The sequence below is a fragment of the Toxotes jaculatrix genome, chromosome 2 (genome assembly GCF_017976425.1).
Source record: "Toxotes jaculatrix isolate fToxJac2 chromosome 2, fToxJac2.pri, whole genome shotgun sequence".
Lineage (NCBI taxonomy): Eukaryota > Metazoa > Chordata > Actinopteri > Toxotidae > Toxotes > Toxotes jaculatrix.
Window position 1 is genome coordinate 17,588,750 of NC_054395.1, and position 24,479 is coordinate 17,613,228.

Consider the following 24,479-nt stretch of genomic DNA (forward strand, 5'->3'; position numbering starts at 1 on the left):
CCTTACAGTACGAACTGTGTTCCCTCAGGCTGCTACTGGTGCATAACATGCAATTAGTTCAGCTAGAGATATAGATCTACCTAGACCTCACAGGTGGACAAATGTACATGCAGAACACAGAAGCCATATCTATAAAATCATGTCTTGGTCATTGGTTGCATTCTCTTGGTTGTTTTGGCTCTTTTCTCTTCCCTTTGTCCATGGTAACTATTACTCATTCTTGGTTTTTGTGCAATTCCAAATCGAAGTGGAACCTCTCATTCAGTCACTCAGTCGTTGTTCCTCCTACCTTCCCATTTCCTAAATTCATTCTCACTGTGTGTCTGGCCTATAAAGTAACTTTCCCCATATGACTCGGTCCTTATGAAAATGATGTGAGATGAGTGATTGGCATTTTCAAAGGTGTACGCCTGGCCTTGGATCCTCTTTCAAAGTGCCCCTGCACCAATCCGCTGCTGGATTCCTGCGGTCTAGTCTAGGCTGAGGCCACAGGAGAACTCAGAGAGGGAAAATTCCCTTTCAACTGGCGGTCTGCCACTGTTCTTGGTTGTAATGACTTTACCAGCATTTTTAAACAGCGCACACATATTTAAGGGCTGTTACGGGAGCAGCATGGGATTATTTTCACCACTTGATTGCACTGGAAACCATCCTAACTGATTTGTCTGACTCTGCTCAACTCCCCACATCTTTTTATACTCTTGACATCAAGTTGCGTCATGCAGAGATGTGCCGTCGCAGCTTTTCTTTTGAGGTTTGATTGTTCAAGGGGGATGTGTCGCCATTAAGTTGCAGCAAATGTTGGGAAAACTTCAGATGGAGAAGTTTGCTTTAAGTCAGTGTTAGTAAAATGAGACATGCTGACAATGTGACTCCAGCGCCCTGTCTGGCATCACTGTTACTTGATGGCTGAAGTCTAAAGAAAGCTGCCGTGTCTGATAGATGCCACTCAACTGGAACTAATGGAGTCAAGCTGTGCAATGTGTTTATTAGACACAAAACCTAAATCATTTTTATTTGTTTAATGGCTGTTTCAGCTTATTTATGTGCCTAATATGTCTACCACTCCCTTTCTCACACTCATCATCACCGCCATTCCTATTTTCTAAAAAGAGAAAATGTGTTTGTTACGTCACCCGAGTTGGAAGAGTTGTGTACATCTGGCTCAGCCACCCACCACCATGTCCCAGGAAGAGGAGGATTATGGGACTTGAGTGCACACAGTTAACTCGGTTTTAGAGCAGCAGTACAGGCTGGGGGGGTTCAGCACAAGGCTGTCCACCTGGCTCTCTCCACCCTCGGGCTACAATTCCCCAATCTGGGCCGGGCTTTATGGCGAGTTTTACTGCTTCTCTCCTTGCAGTTATTTTGGAAAGCAAAGGTCAAGTTAAAGACCATGACTGAGCAGATACAACATGTCCACATTCAGTATAGATTGTGTCTGAATATTTCTTCATGAGATCCACCTGAGTGGTTGATTTTCTTAAAAAGAACAGTTTACCATTTTGGAAAATATTTGCTGACGTTAGATGAGAAGATGTCACTCTTATGCTTGTACTGGAAATATTAATCTACAGCCAGCTTAGCTTAGCAAAAATTCTTGAAACTGGGGGAAACAACTGGCCCGGCTCTGCAACAAGTTAAAAAAAAGCTGCCTACCAGCACCTCTTTGCTCACTAATGATAAGTGTCTTTCCCAAAATGCCAAACTCCTTTAAGCCAAACGGCCCTGTAAAGACAGTAGTGTGAGTAGTTTTTGGGGTAGATTTGTTCTTTTTTTCCTCTCTAGCCTTAGAAACAGCACGCAGTGAGACATAACCTGTTCAGTAACATCACTGCGAATATGGATTTATTCATCTTTGCACAGAAAATGCATGTGGTTGCCATTTTATATTCATATGTAAGTGTTTTTTTTTTTTTAATAAGTGCATGTGTGTGTGTGCACTTGTGCATGTCAGTGGGGGTTTGCATGCTGCTCTAATGCAGCTGCACCGAGGCTGTAGGATGGAGAAGTGGTTTCCTCCTCAATACAATGGGGACTCTGTCAGTCAGTGTTGTTTTAGAAAGGGGGCCTCATCCCCTGGTGCTTTTTGTGCCTCTACACTTTTACGTGGACACTCAGAGGAACTGCTATAAGCCAATTTTGAGAGCCAGTGGATTGGGCTGCTATGCTCGATGCTACCTTTCCCACACTGTAGTGACATAGTGTGATTGTTTCCCTTAAATGACATATAGTTCCCTTCATCTTATCTCTCAAGACGTCAGCTGCCTTTTCACAGCTGCACTTCCTATGAATGAAGTCATATTGAGAAACAAACGGAAGTTTTTTTTTTTTTAGAGAAGTGTGACTGGTAGCATCATTCATGTGAACTCCGTATATCTTGACTTTCTTTTGGTTCTGGTTTTTGTTCCCCTTTATTTTATTATCACCATTTCTGCCTCCAACACAAACCTCCTCCAAGGAGATAAATCCTTGGAAAGTTCATTTGATTCACAAATTTTATTTCTGCACAGCTCAGGCTCAGATTTGTTGCCCTTTCTCTTTGGCCGACCTTCATCTTTTTAACTGGGCAGTGTGTCAAAAGCTCTGGCCGGCATGAGTTATTGAGGCATTCATGTACCTGCATTCCTGACATTCCATGTGTATATCGTCTGTTGGCTGGGGCTTCCCTGGGCCCTTGCACGGACGCACAGAGGAGAACAAACAGGATGTTCACCACACAGGAATGAACGAATACCTCTGATTCATGACGAATTGTTGTATTTATTTATAACTCACTCTTAACCTCACTTCTATCTTTGTTTATGTCCACATTTCCTAGATACAGTATGTTTTTTTAAAAAAAACAAATAAACTAGACAATATAGTTGTCAGGTGGGATTGCTGGAATTGTTTTACGTCACTGTTGTTTTGAAACAAAAACTTCCTAGATAAGCTCATGTAAACAAGTGTGCATTTCAAGTTTCGCTGACTTTTGAGGCTTGAGGAACATCTGGTTTCAGAAGGACCTTGAGCTCAGGATATTTTCATCTTTATCTCAGGCTGTGGTTGTTAGTTTGGCTTCAAAGAACTCTGTGATGATAATGGTCTCTAGCTTGAACCCAGCTATCACTGTTGTCAATCACAGCTGTGTCTCCGGGTAAATAAATGTATTAGCAAATGGGTTGTGGGGGGTGGTTCTTGATTTATCAACCCGAAAATGGCATTTCACCAACTTCCTGTTTCTTTGACTGGCCGTGGAATGTCCATTTGATTATGCGTAAAGAAGGGGACTGGAGGGAAATTTCTCTCAACAGAGTGATTTAGAGGTCACAGACTCGAAGATGTGAGTTCATGGGAGAAGAAGGAGGTTTCACAGTGCATTCAGGCAGGAGAACTGAAAGCAGTGAACTAGCATAAGGGTTCTCCCCCTGAAAACCTTACACCACAGCTGTAAGCTGTGTTTCCCTTGATTCCTGATTTAGCCGGGAATTAGCGCTTCATGAGTTGAGCTGTAACGCCACTTAGGGAAGGTTTCAGCCCTTAGAACAACTTTGAGTGTTGTCTGCTCTTACCTGTAGAAAGGCTGAAAGTGGTTTCACCTTCTCAAAAATGAAGATGAGCAGATTTTCACTCAAATAACACTGTTAATTTAATATATTTGAGTTTTAGTCTCTTGGACTGACAACACTAGCCATTTAAACACTCCATGATTTAATTGGAATCAGTTATTGACAGATTTATTGGTAATAATAATATCTCTATTTGTAGCTTACACTTGAGAAGAGTTTTGTTTGTGCAGAATATAGAGACTTTTTCACCTTTATTTTTTTGACAGAAAATAGAAAACGGATTAATTTAACAGTTGTTTTACGATTGCTTGTTTTACAGTGTTTTCATTTACTACATGCTTTAGGTTTCACATGTCAAAAATGTGGTTTCCCCACCGACGCTACGTTTGCATGTAAATGAGTTGCATGCCCTTACCTGTTATGTTAATACCTCAATAAATGAGCTCTTAACGGAGCCTGTTTATATTTGCTTTGTAAACAAGGGCCAGCATCAGGGGGAGAGGACAGAGAGGGATACTGAAGATTTAACTTCTCCACCTTTTAGAAAAACATCTTCTTCTCTCTGCTCTCTGTCCGTCCTACCTTCAGTCTGTCTTTAGCAGGGCTGGTAGCGTCTACCTCCCGGTCTTCCAGCATCTTTGTGCAGGACTCATGCTTTGTTGTGATTGCCTGGTTCGGATTACTTCACAAAAGAGTGATAGGGTGATCAGATGTCTGCTCAGAGAAAAGGGGGCAGCGTTTTCTCACACTTTGCTCTGTTGCTTTCAATTCAGTGAGGTTTACCTTGGAGCTGGAAAAACACAAATTCATTCATTCATCCATACATAAACACGCTGAAGGAGTGTATTTACAAAAACACACCCATGCGCACACACAAGCTCGTATTACACATAACAGCATCGGAACAAACCTAACATTACTCGGGGGCAGTTTTTGATTTCCTGAAGAGTTTAGGAAGTCCCTGCAGCCCCATGACGGCAACAGTTGAGCCTCACATCCTGTCTCCTCTCATTGTGTTTCAAGGAGGAATCCTACAATAGCAGTGACAGCCACGTTCATTAATAAAAAGCTAGTGTGATATGTTTAGGTGCCGTCATAGGCTGAGTCTGATTCACTATGAATAATCTCATTCTGTTAGGTCATCTGGCTTGATCAGCCCCGCCTCATGTACTCATAGTCTACTGTAAGTGTACGTGACATTACGGTACGACAGACGTCAGAAGTCTGTCCTGTATTTCCCCTTCCCTTCCTTCCTAGCAGCAATGTAGGGAGTTATTTAGTTCCCTTCTTTTTTTTTCTGAGGAAGACATTTATTTTGAACTATATCCAGCCACCTCTGGCATAGTAGGGACTTACTTTTTCTAAAATATGCTCAGTTAATATGCTGAAAGAAAACATTGTCATGCCAGGCCCCATATTCATTGTGTTTTCTTTGCCTCCTTGTTGGCTCCACTTCCTGACAGGGATCAGTGGTCTGGCTTTTTCTACCCTCTTCAGACGGTACGCTTTGTTAAAGAGCTACAGGTCTTATCTTCCCCTTCATCGGCTGGATCAGTGCTTTCATTTGTTATCAAGTCACTGAAGTCTTTTCTGAAACGTGTTGCTCTCTTAACTGGCAACTAAAACATCAGAGTATTGATTGAAGAGAATGATTCTACTTGTCTGAAAATCGATTGATGAATCAAGACTACCATAATTAATTCATAAGGTTTGTTGCTACTGATTTTATTATTTATAGGAAATCTCTTTATTCACCTTCTTGAATTTGATGATTAGTACTACTTACATGTCTGAATGCTAAATGCCATGTTAAATATCACCTATGGTAAGTGAGACAGCAAATAATCATGTTTCCCAAAATTCCTTTAATTTTCAATTTTTTTATTTTTACTGTTTATCTGTTTATCCTGTATTGGCTCTATAACACACAACCAGTAAATTACTTCAAATTGTCAATGTGAAATGTGGCATCAGTGAACAAACAACTAACCCTGTCTTGAATGTGTGTATTAAACTCCGTGCACTGCTGTGTGTGACCCTTGATTATGTTGGCGGGACAGCTTCCATTTGAGTAGTGCCATAGGTCCTTTACTCCTGGACTCCACCCTGATGAGCAGACTCTCAGACTTGTTGGGGTTAAAGACGGCTGTCTGGGCCTCTGTGTCTAAACTGCCACAGGCTCTGTGCAGTACTGTTAGCTCTTTAGCCACCCACTCCTTTCCCTCTGAACTGATGACAACTAAGTCTGGCCTGTGTAAACCTATCAGAGTAGATAAAAAACGCAGACTCTGTGTTTCCAACCCACTGAAACGGCACAAAAGAGAGAATCACATTGAATATGTTTGCTTTGTGGGCCACTTTTAGTTTATTTCAGTTGGAAAATTCGATTTACATGGGATAAGACAAAGCACATCACCCATTTATTATTATGTCATGCATACAACTTTGCCTAGCCCACTTACAAGACACATTTCAGACAAGCGAGATCCAGAATGTCTTATTTTCCAGGCTTTTGAGACATAAGTTGTCAAACTTCATTTACATCAAAATGAGACAACTTTCCCAATTTTTTTTAATCATCTGTACACCAGAATATTAAATGGCTTTAAGATGCAAATGCATTGTTTTTCCTGTTTCTGCAAGATCTTTGCCACAGAGATCTTGCAGAATAAACCTCTGTTGCATGCCTGGTAGCAACTTGGGGAGTAAATTTGACAACGCAATGTCCTCTACAAAAACAGATAGGCGGAGGGAATTCTGCAGGTAGAGTAATTTAGTTTGGAGTATGGTGGTGTTATATCTCATCCTGACTGAAAGTGTGAAGCTGTGAGAAAGATCAGGGAGGAAACATCCTGTCACTCTTTTCCATTTGTTTCTCTTGGAGCCACCGGCTGGAGCTTCAGGTCATAAACTTCACTCAAGGCTAATTGTAAATCAGCTCGGATTAGGAAGCTGTCCAGCGGAGGGCAGATGGGGTTGCCCTGTCGACTCTGATGTCTGAGGTGACCATGGGCTCTTCAGCACCCCCCCCCCCCCCCTTGGTTGTGGGGGTCTGTGCGTGACTTGACCGCTCTACTGAGTCCCTGATGGCTCTCCTGGACTCTCCATGCCTCCTTAACCAGCAACCTGACCCCATCAACTACTTTAACTGTTGAGTCTTTAAAACCTCAGCCTTCCTTTGTCGATGGCTCAAATGTCATTCTGGTTTAGAGTTTATACCCTCTCAGTTGCCCTTTGCTGTTCTACAACATACCTTTTAATGCTTGTCCCACTTTATGTCTCTCTTTATGTCTCAAAAAGATTGATAGTATTTTGATCTTTTAACAAGTTTAACTGTATTAGAGTTTAATACAGTGGAGTTTTCATTCTGTCTGCTCAGAGGCCCTGTTTGGTAACTCACGCTCTTGTCCTGGCTCACAATGGGGTCCTAGTGATCAGAGAGATAGTGGTGATAAAACAACCAGTTCATCTGGTTCTGCAGTGTACTGGTGTTGTGTTTTAGCTGGATTTTGCTCTGCACAGCACCAGGGGGCATACACTGACCCTGCCCACCAGCCATTGTTAACAATTTTCTATGAGGAAAAAAAAATAGCTCAAATGTCAAAGGATGGGAATGGCACAGCACCAAATCAAAACAAAGCTCCACATTGAATCCTTTGTCAAGCCAGTCTCAGGTCAAACAAGAAAGGCCTTGCTGAAGGAGAAAATATGTGGGCAACATGGCAACATAACAAGCACCAAACATTTTTGGCATTTCTGTAGTATGTTATGCCTAAAACGAGCCAGTGAATCTGAAACTATAAAGATCCACAGCCCCCTCACCTCCGTAAAACTTCTTTTAGCTTCTTATAAACACAGGAAGTGCAAGATTGTATCACTGTGGGAGAAAGTGAAATGAAATTAGCTAAATTGGGTTACTTGGCTCAAATTACCTAAATCTGGTCCGAAAGGAAACATCCTCTCTGCTTTTTGCCTTGTGTCAGGAGAAACCTCTTCTATATACCCCTGTGTTCATTTGAGCAGGAGCTTTTACACTTGTTTTTGTAACAGTCAGAGCTCCGCACAGTTCCACCTGTATTTGTTTACAGTACCCGAGGCTCTAACTGACAAGGAGGAGAACATTAAAACATCAAAGACCAGTGTGTGTTAATTTCTTATAAAGAATATGATTATGTCTTCTGTGGGGCAGGAACAGGGTTAATTGAAATTCTATACAGTTCTTTGATTCTAATGAATATTTCTTTAACTGAAATCATTTTCAAATCCAGTAACCATGAACTTTATTTTACTCTTTTGTCTCTACTAAATGGATGAACATCTGTGTGTGTGTGTGTCTAGTCTGCATGTTTTTCAGTAATTCAGAATCAAATTACTACTAAAGGGGGATCTTGCTCTTTGCCTGTTTGCTCCACATCCACTTTAGTATGCATGACTGACCAAGAAAACAAAGGGAACTAAGCTTTGGGCTTGGACAGATGTTGGACCGGATTAGGACTTATTTTTTCATTCACCATTTTGGATGTTTTGTGTTGAAACCAATTCTATTGAACATAATCTGGAGTTTATTAAAAGTATCCTCTTACTGCAAACAATGCTGTTTGTTCACTATTTCAATATGAATTTGACCAAGAATCAATTCATTTAAACTGAAGTGGGCTCAGGTCCAAACCTTTCAGTCTCACAAACAGTAAATTAGGGCTGGCAACAAACTAAATAATTTTCATCAATCTTCTGATTATTTCATTGAGTAATCAATTAGCTGTTTCATCTATAAAACGTCCAGAAGTAATGATAAGAGTCCCGTGATGGTTTTCAAGAGCCCAAGGTCAAAATCATTACATCCACAAAAGCTGAAACCACCAAATGTTTTTACACTGAAAAAATGACTGAAACGTTGCCGTTTGATTTTCTGGCAATTGACTAATAAATTATTCAAATATTTTTTTCCGCTCTACAGTAAATTCTAATGATTATTATTCATAGATTGCATTAATTACTAAGAAATTGATACGCCGCAATCAATAAGTGAAAGCTCTTTGAATAAAACATTTCTGTTTTCTTATGATGATCACTAATAGTTTTGTTTTTTTTTGTTGTTTTTTTTAAAGTTTGTTTTACGTGAAAATTGTTGGTTGTGTCCAGCCGTTGTTAAAAATACTTAAAGGCAGATAATTTATTAGAGACAGATACAGATGGGAAATGTTTCTCTTCACTTCCTATTACGACCTTCCTAGAGTCTGTGTTATAGGTAAAATTTCTCCTGGGACAGAGAGAGGAGGAAAGAGCAGCTTGGGGGTCAGACAAGAGAGAAAATTTACTACTACAAACTACTACTATAAACAAGACACACTCCTCCTGTAATTCTGGACATCTGGTATGCATGTTGCGTCTCTTGCTTCTCTCCTGCATGGGATTTATAAAGCAGGTTAAATCAAAGGCCCCATATGTACGGTAACATCTTTACACTGTTTTCCACTACAGTTATTGCCTGTTAAAGATTTGTCAGGCATTTTATTTTTGAGGTTTTTTTAAAAGAGCTTTTCGGTGCCATCCATTGGCAGTTTAATGTCGCTTTATTTATTTTTAGTGCATTTTGTAATGTGTGATCATAAAATGCTATTTAATGTGAACATATTTGTCAGCTCCATAAAATATATGTGTAGGAAAAAATTCAGACGCACCATGCCTCTAACGCCATCATGACATGATTCATGATTCGTGCTGATGGAATGAGCAATGTGGTCCTGATGTGGAAAACTAATTTTAAAATACTTGCATGTGATATTCCACCACTACCAGTCACAGAGTGGTTGTCATAGGAACAAGTATGTGTTATTTTCCATCTGTCAAACACTCCACCAGTGGCAAAATACAAGTGGGAACATCATGTCTGGCGTGGGATGGGTTAACAGGGCAGGGTGTTGCGTTGTAGACGGCAGGCTGAGTTACAGCTACAGGTTAAAAGTCAAGCTGACAGGCCGTTTGTGGCCGGGCTTATGGGGTACTGTTGATACGGGTGTAAATGAAGGTTCCCAGTGCAAACAATTCCTCATGTCTCTTCAAAGAGAAGCGCTGAGGCGATTAGTTTCAGGGGCTGGCAAGCTCCCTCCCTCATATTGTTGAACTTCCTCATTTTTAAGATTTCCATGTGAACCCCTGTTTACAAGGTCTTGGCTTGGTCAAGGAAGTAATTAGTCAAAAGCTGGTGTCATATAGTTTGTGTGTGTTTTCTTTTTTTTTATTACAGTGGTCACAAGGACATAAAATGCTCAAGTGGGTTGGTCTCCAAACACAAATTAGAGCATTTAGGATTCAATTTGAGCCACAGTAAACTGGCTGCCTTAGGACGTCTCATGCAGCGTTCAAGTGTTTTTATGGCTGGATTAGATGACAGGTCTGGTAACAGGCCTGTGCTCTGATACTGGCTTGTTGTGCTTAAAAGCACAGTATTTCCTGAACGATACTGAGACTCGTGAGTTCAGAGGAGATGCAGATCACCCCCTGCTGCCGGATGCTGAAAGTCAACACAGGAAGTGAGGTCATGGTTTAGGTCCCCAAAATTTTGTCCTGTGCTCTGCTATTGGCGCCAGAGGTCTATAAAGCCCCAGTGACACACACTATTGTAAATGTGCAGCTACTATAAATAATCAAATAAACAGAAAAAGGAAGTATGTGGATAGGAATGAAACTGATGCCTATGTTTTATATTTTTTCAGAATTCTATGAACCTGCCTCCAGACAAAGCCCGGCTCCTCAGACAGTACGACAATGAGAAGAAATGGGACCTGATCTGCGACCAGGTGCATTCATAAACTTTAGTTCAACAATTGCCAAACCTGCACTGAGAATGTACACACACCTGTCCTTATAACTCATTCTGCTCTAGAACAATGACTTTATCATGCACACATTACAATGCTTATTTTGTTGTTTGTCTTCAGGAGAGGTTTCAAGTCAAGAATCCACCTCACACTTACATCCAGAAGCTAAGAGGATACTTAGACCCTGGAGTCACACGCAAGGTGGGACAGTACGAATGACCTTCATTTAGGTCCAACATTTTACACTTAGAAGTCTGTTTAAGTGAACCTGTTTAAGAACCTCTCGCTGCTTATGAGGTAACACTTGGACAGTGATAACCCTCTACTTTCATTACATCTGACAGAAGTTTCGCAGGCGGGTGCAGGAATCTACAAAAGTCTTGAGGGAGCTGGAGATATCGCTGAGGACAAACCACATCGGGTAATCAATTCCTATCTCCCATTTTTGTAACAAATTATACAGATCTATTTATCGGCACGCAAAGCTTAAGGAAACCACACTATTGTTTTCCCTTGTAAAGAATAGTCCTTTCTGTCTTCTTGCTGCTGCAGGGACCCAGACCTCTCTCTGGTGCCCTGATATCCCCTATTGTTCTAACTTGCCAAGCTCTGCAGCTCAACTTCATAGAGCTGGTCCTCATAATGCCCAGATGGTAGCCATTGTGCTGCCTCGTCCACTCCCCCATAGTGTTGAGCAGGAAGCTTTGTTGTGTATGCCAGAGGGACAGGAAGCCTGGCTGACCAATGCTGAACCCAGTGAAAAGCACAAAAACACACAGGATGGGATACTTTTATGTTTACACATTTCTCACATATTAAAGCAAATAACTTTTTATTTTACTCTTCCATAATTTGCTATAGGATTCAATACTAGTTCACTATACACCCACTGTGTACGTGGATGTTATGTTAGGCCTTTTTAGCCTTTGTCTTCAGCATTGCAGACATGAATTCTGTCTTTATAATCTCATGTCACACTGATACTTTTTCATAAAAATGTGCTGCAGTGACTTGCCGCTGAATTACCAAACCAAAACGGAGCCTGTAAAAAGACTTTGATTTTCCATAGCATTCACTGAGCTCCAAGAATAACTCATATTCTATTAGGCCTCACCAATAAAGGTCTGTTTCAATGCATTTCCCAGAAAGACTCACAGGCAAAGAAAAAAGGGGAGCTATTTTCAGAAGACTTTTGTGGGTGGGATTAAGTGAAACAGATGCTGGTTTATTGTGTGTGTCTGAATCCTGGGCCCTTTCTGATGTGTTATTCCTGAGATTGCCAAGAAAATCTGAAATAGCAACTGGTTGGAGAGAAGGAGAGGGAGGGAGAAGGAGCAAGAGAGGAAGGAGTGAGGGGTCAGAGGCAAGGAGGGAGAGAGGGGGGGAGGGGTTGGGGGGGGGTGTTAGACAGGAAGCTGATGATCAAGCCCGCCTCCTTGTCTACCCCCCTCCTCCTCTTCCCTCCTGCACCCAATCTTACTGCTTTGTTCGCTTTCCTCTGTTCCTCTGCTCACCTCTCTTCCCTTTTCCCCTCCCTCCCTCCACTACTTTGAGACTCTTGATTGCTTTCCTGCCATTGGCTGTCTAGCAGTTTGTCATCATAACCAGCACTTCAAGACTATTTTAAGAACCTTTTACCCCAATCCTGTCCCCCCCTGGAGTTCCCTGAAGAACTGGGGGAGGCAGACTAAATACTGTTGGCTGTCAGAGATTCGACCTGAGCCCAGCTCCTTCAGCCTTATGCCCTTCACATTCCTTCTCTCATCGCAATGGGAATTCCTTTGTTTGGATTTGTTTCTCTGTCCAGAAAACTGGAGCTCAATGGAGAGGAAATCTGAAGCCTTGCTCTAGTTTTCTTTCCACTGCATTCTTGCCATTTTCATTCAGTCATGGGAGGGGAGACCCCCTTTTAGAGATTTGTGCTTAATACAGTGAAGAAGGAGTGCAACTGTTATTTTCATGATCAGTTTTGTCTGACCATGAGTCCATAACCCAAAGATATTCAAATTACTATCATGTAAGGCAAAGAAAAACAGCTAATTCTCACATCTGGGAACCTGGAACTATCAAACAAAAAGTCCCTTATGAAGGATTTACTCCATGAATCACAGCAGTCTCCATTTTCTCTATGCTTTGCTCTCTTTATTGCTGTACTTTTCTCCATTAATGGGTAAAATCCAGTCCTAAAGGATAAGGGTGTGTTCCTGGTTTGGTGCCCTGCTAACCCCTCTCCGTTCTCATGCGTCACAGGTGGGTCAGGGAGTTCCTCAATGATGAGAACAGAGGTCTTGACGTTCTGGTGGAGTACCTCTCCTTTGCCCAGTGTGCTGTCATGTGAGTACTTTTGCACAAGTACACTTTATACACAAACACACACACATACACATACACACACACACACCTCCTGACTATAGGCAAAACCTTTCCTAAGGAACTGGGTTGGGCAGTGAATCCAGCTGCTGAGTTAACACTTTGTGTCCTGTAGAGCCTGTAATAAACTGCTTGTGCATCTAAAATGTGCTCTTGGCACATTGCATTCTTCTGATTTGTTTGTATGCCTTGTTGCACAGTTGGCAAACTGAATGTTTTTCTGGACAAGTGCTATGTGGTGTAGTCTTGAGCTATACCTTGCTTGAATTGGTCAGAATCTGTGTGCTGAGCTTTATCATGCAGCTTGATGACAGTTCCTGTGATAACCCCTGGCTCTCTACCAGGCTTCCTCGCTAACCTAACACCCCCCCCCCCCCCCCCCCCCCCCCCCATGCCTCTCATCTATACCCCCGTGCCTCTGTGTTGGCTTGTCTGTCTGTCTGTATGTGGCCCAGGTTGGATTTTGAGGGCCTGGAGAATGGGGAGGATGGCTTCTTGGACAAGGCTAAATCTTGGAGCAGGTCTATAGAGGATCTGCACCATACAAGCAGCCAACCCTTCTGCAACACACTGGTGCGCTCTGCTCGCCAGTCTGTCTTCCGGTACGTATTGCTAAGCTAGCTTCCCTGCTATTACCTATCCCTGTTCCCTTGCTCTGCTAAGCCTGAATGCTGTAAACATGTATTAACATGCAAACCAGTTGTCTTGGTGATGTTTTGTTTTTGTAAAATGCCTGAATTGTTCATAAGTTACTGGTCTGCTGACCTCTCTCTTGACCTCGAAGCTCTGCACAAACTCAATCGGATGATGATCTGTATCAGCGATAAAAACTGGAAGTCTCTGACCTTTTGCGCTATGTGTCCCATTTTGTTCATCATTCTCCCTCATCTGTCCAGATGTGCGTCTGCACTGTCTTCAGATGAGAGCCAGCTGTGAGCAGCAGCACATGTTGGACAGTTGTGATTCTCTTCTTCATCACTGAGCTACACACAGACAGGAGACAGAGAGATTAGATGAAATTAAGTATTGTCAGGGACTTCAGAAGGAAATAGTCCATAAGAATAGCTTGTGGCCAACATATAGAAGTAGACCAACACTGAATCTGTATTAGAAAAACTCTATGTATCATGTATTGTTCCTTTAGAAACTGTTGTATATGATTGAAAAATGCTGGATCATGAGACGTTGTTAAAGCCATTTATGAACAGCACAAGAAGCGATATTATAAGCAGATGATGACTGTGCAGCACAATTACATAATAGCAGCCTGTGTGCATAGGCCTCTGTCTGCAGCAAGGAAACCAGGCTCCCATAATGCATCTGTAACCTCAAAAGCCATCTAAGTTTTTTCTGTTAGGCTTCCTTCTCTGTAATTTTCTCTCTCTGTTTCTCTCTATGTGACACACTTAAAACAAAAGCCATATGAAAAGCAGATAAACATCAGAAATAAATGAAACTAGCTATTAATAACAAATCAAAAGTGAGAAACTGAATTTGATCACTGAATCTCTACCAGATATTAACTTCTGCCATCTGTTGCAGCTATGGCTCAGTCTCGAACAGCAAAACCATCAAAAACTCCCGCCTCGTGAGCCAAAAAGATGATGTGCATGTGTGCATCATGTGCTTGAGAGCAATCATGAACTACCAGGTAACAAATACCAACACACTGCACTTGAAGGGAACACACAAGGCACACACACGCAAAAGCTGACATAGCTAATGTTTCTTTGATTCTTACAAATGTGAGAATTATGCATTTCCTGTGCACTTAAGAGCTGTAAATATATATATCTACATACACGCACGTTTTTCTGACCACATCCTGTGCTCTCTTTCTCTCACTCTCTCTGTGTCTTCTTCATGCAGTATGGCTTCAATATGGTCATGTCTCATGCACACGCAGTCAACGAAATTGCTCTCAGCTTGAACAATAAGAACTCACGGTAAGAACTGAGTCCCCCCCCTCATCTCCACAGGGCTGGGTCACACAATAGGGGAAACCCTGCAGCCAGTTCATATGATATTCCTTCCTTTCACCATGGGGCCCGGCTGCTCTCTGAAGTTGGGGCTCAGAGGCATACATGCAGGCTGCTAAAGGAATGTTTACTAAAGGGAGATTAGTGGTAAACCGCTTGGGCTGATCACTTAATAATGAAGTCTAGGAGGGTAAACACTTAAAAAGCTAGAAAGATCTGCCCTTGCATCAGACTTGAGTATGGATTATATATTTTAGCCCCTGTATTTTGATGTATTTGTTCTAGTTTTGAGAACTGCAGGCATAGACAAAAGAATCTGGTCGTGTAAATAGTACAGAAACTGTTAGTTTTAGTTTTTGCAGTTGAAGTTTATCCAGGTATGTTGTCCTGATGAGTGTCTCCTGTACTTCTAGGACAAAAGCTTTAGTCCTTGAGCTGCTGGCTGCCGTCTGTCTAGTCCGAGGAGGTCATGAGATCATCCTTTCAGCATTTGACAACTTCAAAGAGGTGCCCAAAGCAACTTTTAAATGAAATGTGAACCATTATCATCTAAAGTTACGCTGTTTACAATTCAGTGGTAATGCTGTATTAACCCTGTGAGGATTTAATATACTAAGAAAATCTAACTTGCATTAATTAAATTGCCATAATTTCCCACATCACTGGTGTGCATAAAGGCATAAAGGGCCAGTGTAGAAGGATGAAAGCGGAGGAGCTCTGGGAGTTTTCATGTCTACTGAGGGTGTAAGCAAAGCCCTACAGTGGGCCTGTCTGAGGTTATTAGTCTCATTACGACACCAGATGTGAGCCAACCTTGAACAATGATAAAGATCAACTCCCTGATGGGAGCCAGTGGACCACAAAGGTTTGCTTAGCCTCTTGGTTTCCGTCTGCACAGTCATCTAAACACCGGAACAAGACAATTACCTCACAGTGAAAATCCCCAGAGAGACACAAGAGCTAATCAACCCTCTAGTCAAATCAAGATGGTATTACTATGGTGGTATTTTTTTAAGATTATACATTAATACAAGGTGACAGATCTTTGAAATTTTACAAGAAATCCATCTGTGGTAGTCAGGTGCATCTGGACCAGTAGTCAAAGATCAAGTACACAACCACTACTGTGTCTAGTTAGAATTATCAGAAATATTTGTGATTTTTTTTGTTTTTTTTTGCAGTACTAAAAAATGAGAAGAATTAAGTGAGCACTGTTTGTTTGCCTCTCTTCTTCCAGTGTATTTCTGTGTAGGAATTTGGCTCAAAAATCTGTCTAATGTCTTAATCTTTTCATGGCTTCCTTTCCCATGAGTTATGATAATTAGAAGAGCTTGTCGTTGCAAATAGAGTAAGCTGCCCTATGTTCAGCTAAGATCTTTTAATGGATTATGTTTGATCCTGGAATGCGTTTACTCATAACATGCTATATTAAGTTATTAAGTGTCTACTGTGCCATAACTATTTAGTGTCTTCCTGTTATTTCATGTGACTATTCATAACTGGATAGTATGGCATAGTCCATAGGCACAAAGTGGTGGTATGTCAAATTGCCCAAAATCCATGTAATCTCTTTTTTTAACAGTATTTTAAAATATATGGGTAAAGTCTCCTACCATACCACCACCACTTCAACATAGGATACATTAATATATTTTGACAAGAGATGAGAAGTTTAAAATATCTCATTTTGACATTCCAACCTGTTCCTCTCCAGGGTGAGCGTCTTGCTGTCTCTATGTGGTTTTTGAATGTTTCTTCCCACATTTCGTCTTTTAATTATTCTTTTATACTTGTAATTGACTACCATGGATGTATCGCTGCATCTTTTGCGTTTTAGGTGTGTAAGGAGAAGCATCGCTTTGAGAGACTGATGGATTACTTCCGCAGCGAGGAGGGAAACATCGATTTCATGGTATGTCGAGTTTTTTGTTAGATGTAGATGTATTCTTTTTGATGTGAATGTGTGTCCCTTTATCCATGCAATTAAATACTTTTGGATCTAAATCTATCTGTGATCCAGGTTGCTTGCATGCAGTTCATCAACATCGTGGTCCACTCAGTTGAGGACATGAACTTTAGGGTCCATCTGCAGTATGAATTCACCAAGCTGGGACTGGATGACTACCTGGAGGTAAGGAGACAACATTGTGGTAAACATGGGCAAAATATCCTCTCACAGAGATTATTTAAAAAAAAAATAGTGTGTGTACGACAAAACTCATTCATTCTCTCCTCCTCTCAGAAATGTAAACACACGGAGAGTGACAAGCTGTCGGTGCAGATCCAGGCCTACCTGGATAACGTGTTTGACGTGGGTGGTCTGCTGGAAGATGCAGAGACCAAGAATGCAGCACTGGAGAAGGTGGAGGAACTGGAGGAGCACCTGTCCCATGTAAGTGCACCGCCCAATCTGGACCACCAACACTGCTCTCTGGGCCCATTTAAGAGATTGTTGTGGTTCACCAACTATGTACTTAACTTGGCTGTTTCTACATGGTAATTAGAAATCTACTCAGTGTTTGCATTTCACAAGTGGTTCAGGATAATGATGGGGTGGAGAACACTGGAAAATACTGTGTATGAAACAATCTTAATATTGTTCTTGTGTTGGCTCATTCTTTCTGGGCAGTAGCCTTTGTATCCCACACTGCTTCGCAAAGACCTTCTTCACATGGAAAGGTCGTAGGCAGCCCTGACATCACTCGAGGAATTTCATAACAAACTGTGTTCTCAGGGGTCATGAATGATGGGGGAGGATGAGGGTGAAGATTCCCTGTGAATTCTTGTACTACACGTGAAATCTGTTCAAAATAAAAACTGAAAGCTATGTCATGCTCTTGCTGCGTCATGCCGCTGGATATATCTAATGTCTTATTGATGATGCACGGTGTAATATGGGGAGAGAGTGGGAGGGAGGGCATCTGGGAGAGATGCCCAGTCTGTGGATCAGTTTCTGAATTCACCTCCTCTCATCTCTCTGCTGCTCTGTCCATCTTCTTTCCCAGGTGACGGAGAAGCTGCTGGAGGTTGAGAATGAAACAATGATGAAAGTAGCTGATCTGGAGAAGCTGCTCCTTCAGAAAGATAAGGATCTGCAAGCAATACGGGTAAGCTGGCAGTCCTAATGATGTATTATTGCTCGCAAGCCTTGTATCAGACGTCTTCAGTTAATCTGTGTGTTCTAGCAAAGATCAGATTCAGATGCTTGCCGCTAAATTGCTGTGATAGCAAATTAGGTCAGCAGGAAACAGGATGTTTCTTTGGCTTGTAGAGTCATTGTGTTGTGCTCTTTATCCCCCCCTGGTGACCGCTCAGGAGACGTACGAGTCGACCAACACCCAGGTCAACACCCTAAGGAGGATGATCAAGGAGAAGGATGCCGCCTTCCAGAGGCACTTCAACATCGAGAGGCGGCTGCTGGAGCTCGAACAGCAGGGCACCATCCGTTTGCACAAGAAACCTGATGGAGACATTTCAATCGAGCCGCTTGGTGTGGGTGGTATTGGGATCCCTCTGGGTGACATTGGGCAGCTGTCTCTGGGTTCAACAGCAGGGTTAACAGAACCAGGAGGACCAGATGCTAGTTTACCACCAGCCAGTGAAGCTCCCCCACCGCCTCCCCCACCACCACCACCTCCACCTCCCCTGCCTTCTGCCTCAGGTGATAGACCATGACTCAGGGTTAATGTCTGCTGTTATATACATGTGAAAGTTTGCTTAATTTGATTATAGACTCTCAGCGGAGTTCTATTTTCAGTTCCCCTTTTTTGTTCATTCGTGCCAAGCCAGGTGATGAGCCACAGCGATGTTCTTTTACCCCAGACAGGAAAGGGAAACAAGACTTGTTTCCTGTGTGTGTGTGTGCAGGCAGATTATCTTTGTCTCTTACAGCAGCTTTCAGCTCTTTATAATAACTTTATTCAACCAGGAAAGGGCTTCAAAGATTAAAAATCTTATAATGAAATAGGCAGGATGCCAAAACACATAAGATCAAAATAATGTAAGACTGGTAAAGAAATGAAATGTTAAAACACTTTTGTTCTGGTGTTCTAGTAAGAAAAAGTTTGACTAATTTCTTCTATTAATTACAGGCCTGAGTGCACCAGTCCCACCACCACCACCTCCTCTCGCTCCACCTCTGCCAGAAGCTTCTCCGTCAGTTATCCTTAGTGTGGGTCTCTCAGGTGAGAGCTGACACTAAATGACATGTTCTCATAGTCACACCCTTTTGAGCTTGAGCATCTCTACCCTCTGTTCCACTGCCGGTAGTGGAGCATACGTTAATACATTCATATATTTTACAGCTATCAGAATCAAGAAGCCCATCAAGACGAAGTTCCGCCTGCCTGTGTTTAACTGGACGGCCTTGAAGCCCAATCAGATCAATGGCACAGTCTTCAACGAGATTGATGATGAACGTGTGCTAGAGGTAAATCAAGCAGATGAAACTTCCACAGTTAGCTCTGATATCCTTTAAGTCCATTAAAACTTTTTTTTTTTAAATCTCTATTCCATGACTAAATTGGCAACAATCAAAGTTAAAGTTTTGAAGACAAAAAAAACATTCCTGTGTTATTAATTAAGAGTTTAACACTCAAAAGTTCAGGTAAACTTTCATCAATGGGTTGCTGCTTGTAAGAAGCTGAAAAGATATTTTTCAGGTCCTTTAAAATATTCAGAACAAGAAAGTAAACTGTCACCCATCTGCAGGAGCTTGATCTGGAGAGGTTTGAGGAGCTCTTCAAGACCAGAGCCCAGGGTCCAATTGTGGATCTTGCATGCACAAAGAGCAAAGTAGCCCAGAAGGCGGTAAACAAAGTTACCCTCCTGGACGCCAATCGCTCCAAGAACTTAGCCATCACTCTGCGAAAGGCTAACAAGACCACAGAGGAGATCTGCAAAGCAATAGAGAAGTATGTGCTTGTTATGAACTTGAAATACTTTATTGAATCATAGACAAGACAGAACAAGTTACTAATACAAGTTGTGTTTGCTCAGGTTTGACCTTAAGGCCTTACCTGTCGACTTTGTGGAGTGCCTGATGCGTTTCCTGCCCACGGAGGCGGAGGTGAAGGTGCTGCGTCAGTACGAGCGTGAGCGCCGTCCACTGGACCAGCTGGCGGAGGAAGATCGCTTCATGTTATTATTCAGCAAGATTGAGAGACTCACACAGAGGATGAACATCATCACTTTTGTTGGGAACTTTGCTGACAATGTCAACATGCTCACACCACAGCTCAATGCGATCATTGCTGCTTCAGGCTCAGTCAAATCCTCACCAAAGATGAAGAGAATGCTCGAGGTGAGAAGCGTTATTTATTTCTGCTGTTTATATATGAACAGCATTGGTGTTGCACATTCACTCATTCTTTTTGTCTGCTTGTAGATCATCCTAGCCTTGGGAAACTACATGAATAGCAGCAAGCGAGGCTGTGTTTATGGCTTCAAATTACAAAGTCTTGATCTGGTGAGTAATACTTAAGAAAATTCGAAGACATTGTTCAAGCACTTTAATCGCAGTTAATCGCCATAATAATCAATGCAAAAATATTCCAAACAGTTGCACATTGCAGTGCTTTTGCTGATATTTCCAATGCTATTCATTTTTTTTGTCACACAGCTGTTGGACACTAAGTCTACAGACAGGAAAATGACATTGCTCCACTACATTGCTCTCATTGTGAAAGAGAAATACCCTGAACTGGCCAACTTCTACAGTGAATTGCACTTTGTGGATAAAGCTGCAGCAGGTGAGTTTGCACTAAACATGAAACCGTTGTTTTGTCAGTTACCATACAAAGATACAGTATGTTAAAGAAATGTCAGGTACCTGACTTGAGAGCATTTCTGTATAAAATGTCTTTTGTAAATAAGACATATACTCTATTGACTGTGTGTGAAGTATCTCTGGAAAATGTGCTGCTGGATGTTCGAGAGCTGGGGAAAGGCATGGACCTGATCCGGAGAGAGTGCAGCCTCCACGACCATTCAGTCCTGAAAGGCTTCATCCAGGCCAGCGATGCACAACTGGACAAGCTGCAGAAGGACGCGAAGGCAGCAGAGGTATCCAACACTGTCTTCACCTCCTAAAAACCTCAAAGTAGCCACCAGAAAAACTGAAAATAGTCATGAAGCAAAACATCCCACTTGAAGCTCACTCACTTCTAACACACACACAAAAAACATGACTCCTAACTCAACAGTGTTTACAAACATTGCTCCCTCTCTGGCACTGTCCTCCTTTCCAATTCTAGGAAGCCTTCAACAATGTGGTGAACTACTTCGGAGAGAGTGCCAAGACGACTCCACCCTCGGTGTTCTTCCCTGTGTTTGTGCGCTTTATCAAGGCCTACAAGGTGAGGGCACCAAGCGGAGGCAGCATCTGTGTATCTCTCCTCACGTCTGTTCTGACAGGGTGCAGCTTTCTCTGCTGGTCAGTTGGGAAGTTCCCCGGTTTGTCTCACTTAGGGCAGAGCAGGGCAGATCTTTGGCTGCCCCTGTGCCACAGGACGTGGCGTGTAGTCCGAGTCCAAATAACAGGAAAGGCCAGCTGGGTCTGACTCTAGAGCTGCAGCTGTGGTGTTTAGACTGGTTCTTCCCCCTCCTCCCCTCCTTCCCTCCTCCTCCCTTTTTACCCCTGGACAGCCTCACCCTGCCCCACCACACAGCACACTTCCTGAGATTGTTCCCAGCTTGGATTTATGGGATCTGCTCAAGGAAATGTGCAGCACAAGGATTTCTGTGTATGTGGGTGTCTGTCTGAGTGTTATATGTCTCTTAAATTAACAGATAGAACATTCAGCAAATACACTAATTCACTAAGATCAATACTAATGTGGCTGTGCAATTAATATGAAGCTACAATCAGCAGATGATGTGTTTAGGTTAGCATAAAGATTGAAAAAGAGGGGGGGGGTAACCTGACTCTGTGCAAAGGTAATGAAACGAACTTCAGAGATGCTGGTTTTGTTAACAACAAAACAGAACCAGGCTAACTGTTTCACCCTGTTTCCGGTCGTTATGCCAAGCGAAGCTAATTGGCTGCTGGCTGAAGATTTATATTTAGCATACAGACATGCAAGTGTTATCAATCTTCTTGTCTAACTCAGCCAGAAAGTAAATAAGTGTATTTTGCAAAATGTCAAACAGTTGCTTTAAAACACATTTAGAGTGTGAATAGAGTAGTTGTGTGTGTGTTCAGAAGGTTGAAAAGGGAGGAGGCAGAGGGAGAAAGAACACGTGTGCAAAGATTGGCAATGTTGATCAAAGTGTGTGTTCCCTGTTTATGTTCAACTTTTGACCTGTTTTCTCTATTCTTACAGGGCCACACAGGGGTGTGTTGACTTGGATTTATTTGAGCTACAGTTTCTTGTCACAGACTGGTTACCTTTTTCTTTCCTCAACAGGATGCAGTGGAAGAAAACGAACAGAGGAAGAAGCAGGAGGAAGCAATGAGAGAAAAGTTATTGGCTCAAGAGGCAAAACAGCATGACCCTAAGGTACGGTCCAAGTGCAAGTGACTAAGCTGAACGAAAGCTATCAGATGTTTACTCAGTTCTAAATAAAGCTTTGTGGTATGCCAAAAAGCACAGTGAACGGTACAAATATTCTTTCTCCGCTGGTTCAGGTCCAGGCCCAAAAGAAGAAGCAGCAGCAGCAGGAGCTGATTGCAGAGCTGCGCAGGCGGCAAGCCAAGGACCACCGGCCCGTGTATGAGGGCAAGGACGGCACTATTGAGGACATCATTACAGGTGGGCCAGACAACACCCTAACAAGAGCCCATGTGGGTGTCAGCAGCCCCGGTCGCCCCAGGCCGAGGATGACTGTGGTCATTCACTGCTCAGCTCCTTTGAAGTGCACCTTGTGCTATGTGGTCCAGACACAAGCACATCTGGAGCACAGCACATAGCAGCTCAGCAGTCGCTAGTTATTCCATGACGTGCTGTCTCGTTAGTTCTGAAATGAAGAACACTAAAGCTGTTGATCCTCAGCATGTTGATAATCAGACAGGCAGTTTCATTCCAAGTGTACATGAAATTCAGTAGAATTTAGAGGACCCTTCTTTAAAGCCACCATGTGTAGATTTTTTTTATGTGATTATAGTGTTTTTCAAAGTATTCTGGTGACATTTTTGTTTGAAGAAAAATAAGATAAGTCCCAGGAATTGGAATTGTCCTTCTTAAATCTACCACCAGGAGCTGCCAAAGGCAGACATGTTCTACTTATTGGGGCTTTATAGGAGAAAAGAAAACAAGCAGTATCTACAGCCTCTGGAAATGATCAGGGATCAGTGCTTAAATTGTAAATAATATAAATGTTGCATTCATGTCATTTTTTTTTAGAAATGTTAATAATGCTTCTATACCACTACTATCAGAGCTGTAACAGCTTATTATGCAGTGAGTCCTAATTTCATTAAAAATCTCCTGAGGCTTTTACAAGATTTGCTTCCATAGATCTGTGCACAATCAGCACAGCTCCACTCTTCTCAGATTCATTATAGTCTTCTGAATGAAATAAGAAGGTGGTCCAGTGCTTTCCCCCACCAGAAAGGCAGTGTCTCAGGTGTGACATGTTTTCTCTCCCTCCCCCTCCTCCCCCAGTACTGAAGAGCGTGCCCTTCACAGCCCGCACTGCTAAACGCGGCTCACGGTTCTTCTGTGAAGCCAACCTCTGTGACGACGCCAACTGCTAGCCCTCCCCCCCCCTAATGCCAAGGTTGTCCAGGTGTCTCTCGTATGCCTCCTGACCACTGTGCATGCAGCATGATCCCCCGCCTCTCCAACCCCTACCACTTCAGTTACTATGAACTAACTTGGGCCATCATTGGTTGTTTGTGTTCTACTACTAGAAGACTCCTATCAGGCATCTGGTGATAGGAGTCAGCCAAACCTCTTTGCCTGGCGCAGAGCTACATGGAAAAAAAAAGAAAAGTTGTACAGAGTGTCAGCATATTTCAGTGCTTGAAAAATATGTTGATACACTCACAGTACAATGAGACATAACTGTGATTAAATTATCAAGTAAGAGCATCATGCATGTCATTTGTTAAAGGCTGTGCATTACTATGGCATATTTCTTTTAAGGCATTCTTTTCATGAAGCTGAATTCAACCATGAAGAGGTTTGGCTAATTTACTGGTTTTATCAACGATGCCTTGTTCCATGAGACTAACTTGTTTGGTGTTGGTTTTCCGGCTAACATGTGACTATTCTTTCCTCAACCACCACTGTCTATTCTACCCCTTCCAGCTGAAAAGAAGATTAATGACAGTATTTCACACTCCTAAGAGAGGGTAAGGAAGGTAGCCCGGCTGAAAGCCCGGCCCGCTTGGCCTTCCGGCTCCTGTGTGCTGCTACAGTGATGTCAGCTGCTTCAGCTAGTGCTTCGGATGCAAACAGAAAAGATGCTTTACAGCACTGAGATATGCTTTACCACACAGTAGTCAGAAAATAATAATAATGAAGATGAATTAAGTTTTTTTTTTTTAAATTAAGAAGCGAGTTACAATATGTTTATGGTTTTATAAAAATTCAGTATAACTTGCCCCAACAGGAAATCAGTGATTTAATTTTCCACTAAGTTATTGTCTCAGTCACGAATCATCTATCACAATCAATATTTTTAGTACATTAATGTTCAGTTTTGATGTGTAACGGTAACCTTAAATATCATCATCATTATCCTCACCCCCTCCTATTACATGTTGCATGTTGTCCAGTGTTCATTTACCTCTCACCTGTTAAAAACATCCGCCA

General features: G+C 42.2%; 1 protein-coding gene across 5 annotated transcripts in view; it reads left to right on the forward strand.

Moving 5' to 3' along the window:
* fmnl3 (formin-like 3) overlaps nt 1-24,479 on the forward strand; it is a 31,213-nt gene that overhangs the window by 4,161 nt on the left and 2,573 nt on the right. Inside the window, exons 2-25 of one of the 5 annotated variants that reach the window (XM_041049330.1) lie at nt 10,268-10,351; nt 10,493-10,573; nt 10,717-10,793; nt 12,623-12,706; nt 13,198-13,344; nt 14,285-14,393; nt 14,612-14,688; nt 15,135-15,228; nt 16,559-16,633; nt 16,742-16,852; nt 16,964-17,113; nt 17,727-17,828; nt 18,037-18,382; nt 18,813-18,905; nt 19,026-19,150; nt 19,432-19,634; nt 19,720-20,023; nt 20,108-20,188; nt 20,342-20,471; nt 20,624-20,784; nt 20,976-21,077; nt 22,128-22,220; nt 22,349-22,472; nt 23,325-23,448. In XM_041049330.1, coding sequence (XP_040905264.1) covers nt 10,268-10,351; nt 10,493-10,573; nt 10,717-10,793; nt 12,623-12,706; nt 13,198-13,344; nt 14,285-14,393; nt 14,612-14,688; nt 15,135-15,228; nt 16,559-16,633; nt 16,742-16,852; nt 16,964-17,113; nt 17,727-17,828; nt 18,037-18,382; nt 18,813-18,905; nt 19,026-19,150; nt 19,432-19,634; nt 19,720-20,023; nt 20,108-20,188; nt 20,342-20,471; nt 20,624-20,784; nt 20,976-21,077; nt 22,128-22,220; nt 22,349-22,472; nt 23,325-23,416 — 3,045 coding nt within the window. In that variant the 3' untranslated portion in view covers nt 23,417-23,448. Of the gene's footprint in view, nt 1-10,267; nt 10,352-10,492; nt 10,574-10,716; nt 10,794-12,622; nt 12,707-13,197; nt 13,345-14,284; nt 14,394-14,611; nt 14,689-15,134; nt 15,229-16,558; nt 16,634-16,741; nt 16,853-16,963; nt 17,114-17,726; nt 17,829-18,036; nt 18,383-18,812; nt 18,906-19,025; nt 19,151-19,431; nt 19,635-19,719; nt 20,024-20,107; nt 20,189-20,341; nt 20,472-20,623; nt 20,785-20,975; nt 21,078-22,127; nt 22,221-22,348; nt 22,473-23,324; nt 23,449-23,972; nt 24,017-24,479 lie in introns of all 5 variants that reach the window. The other 4 variants (XM_041049321.1, XM_041049349.1, XM_041049358.1 and 1 more) reach the window with 4 other exon arrangements.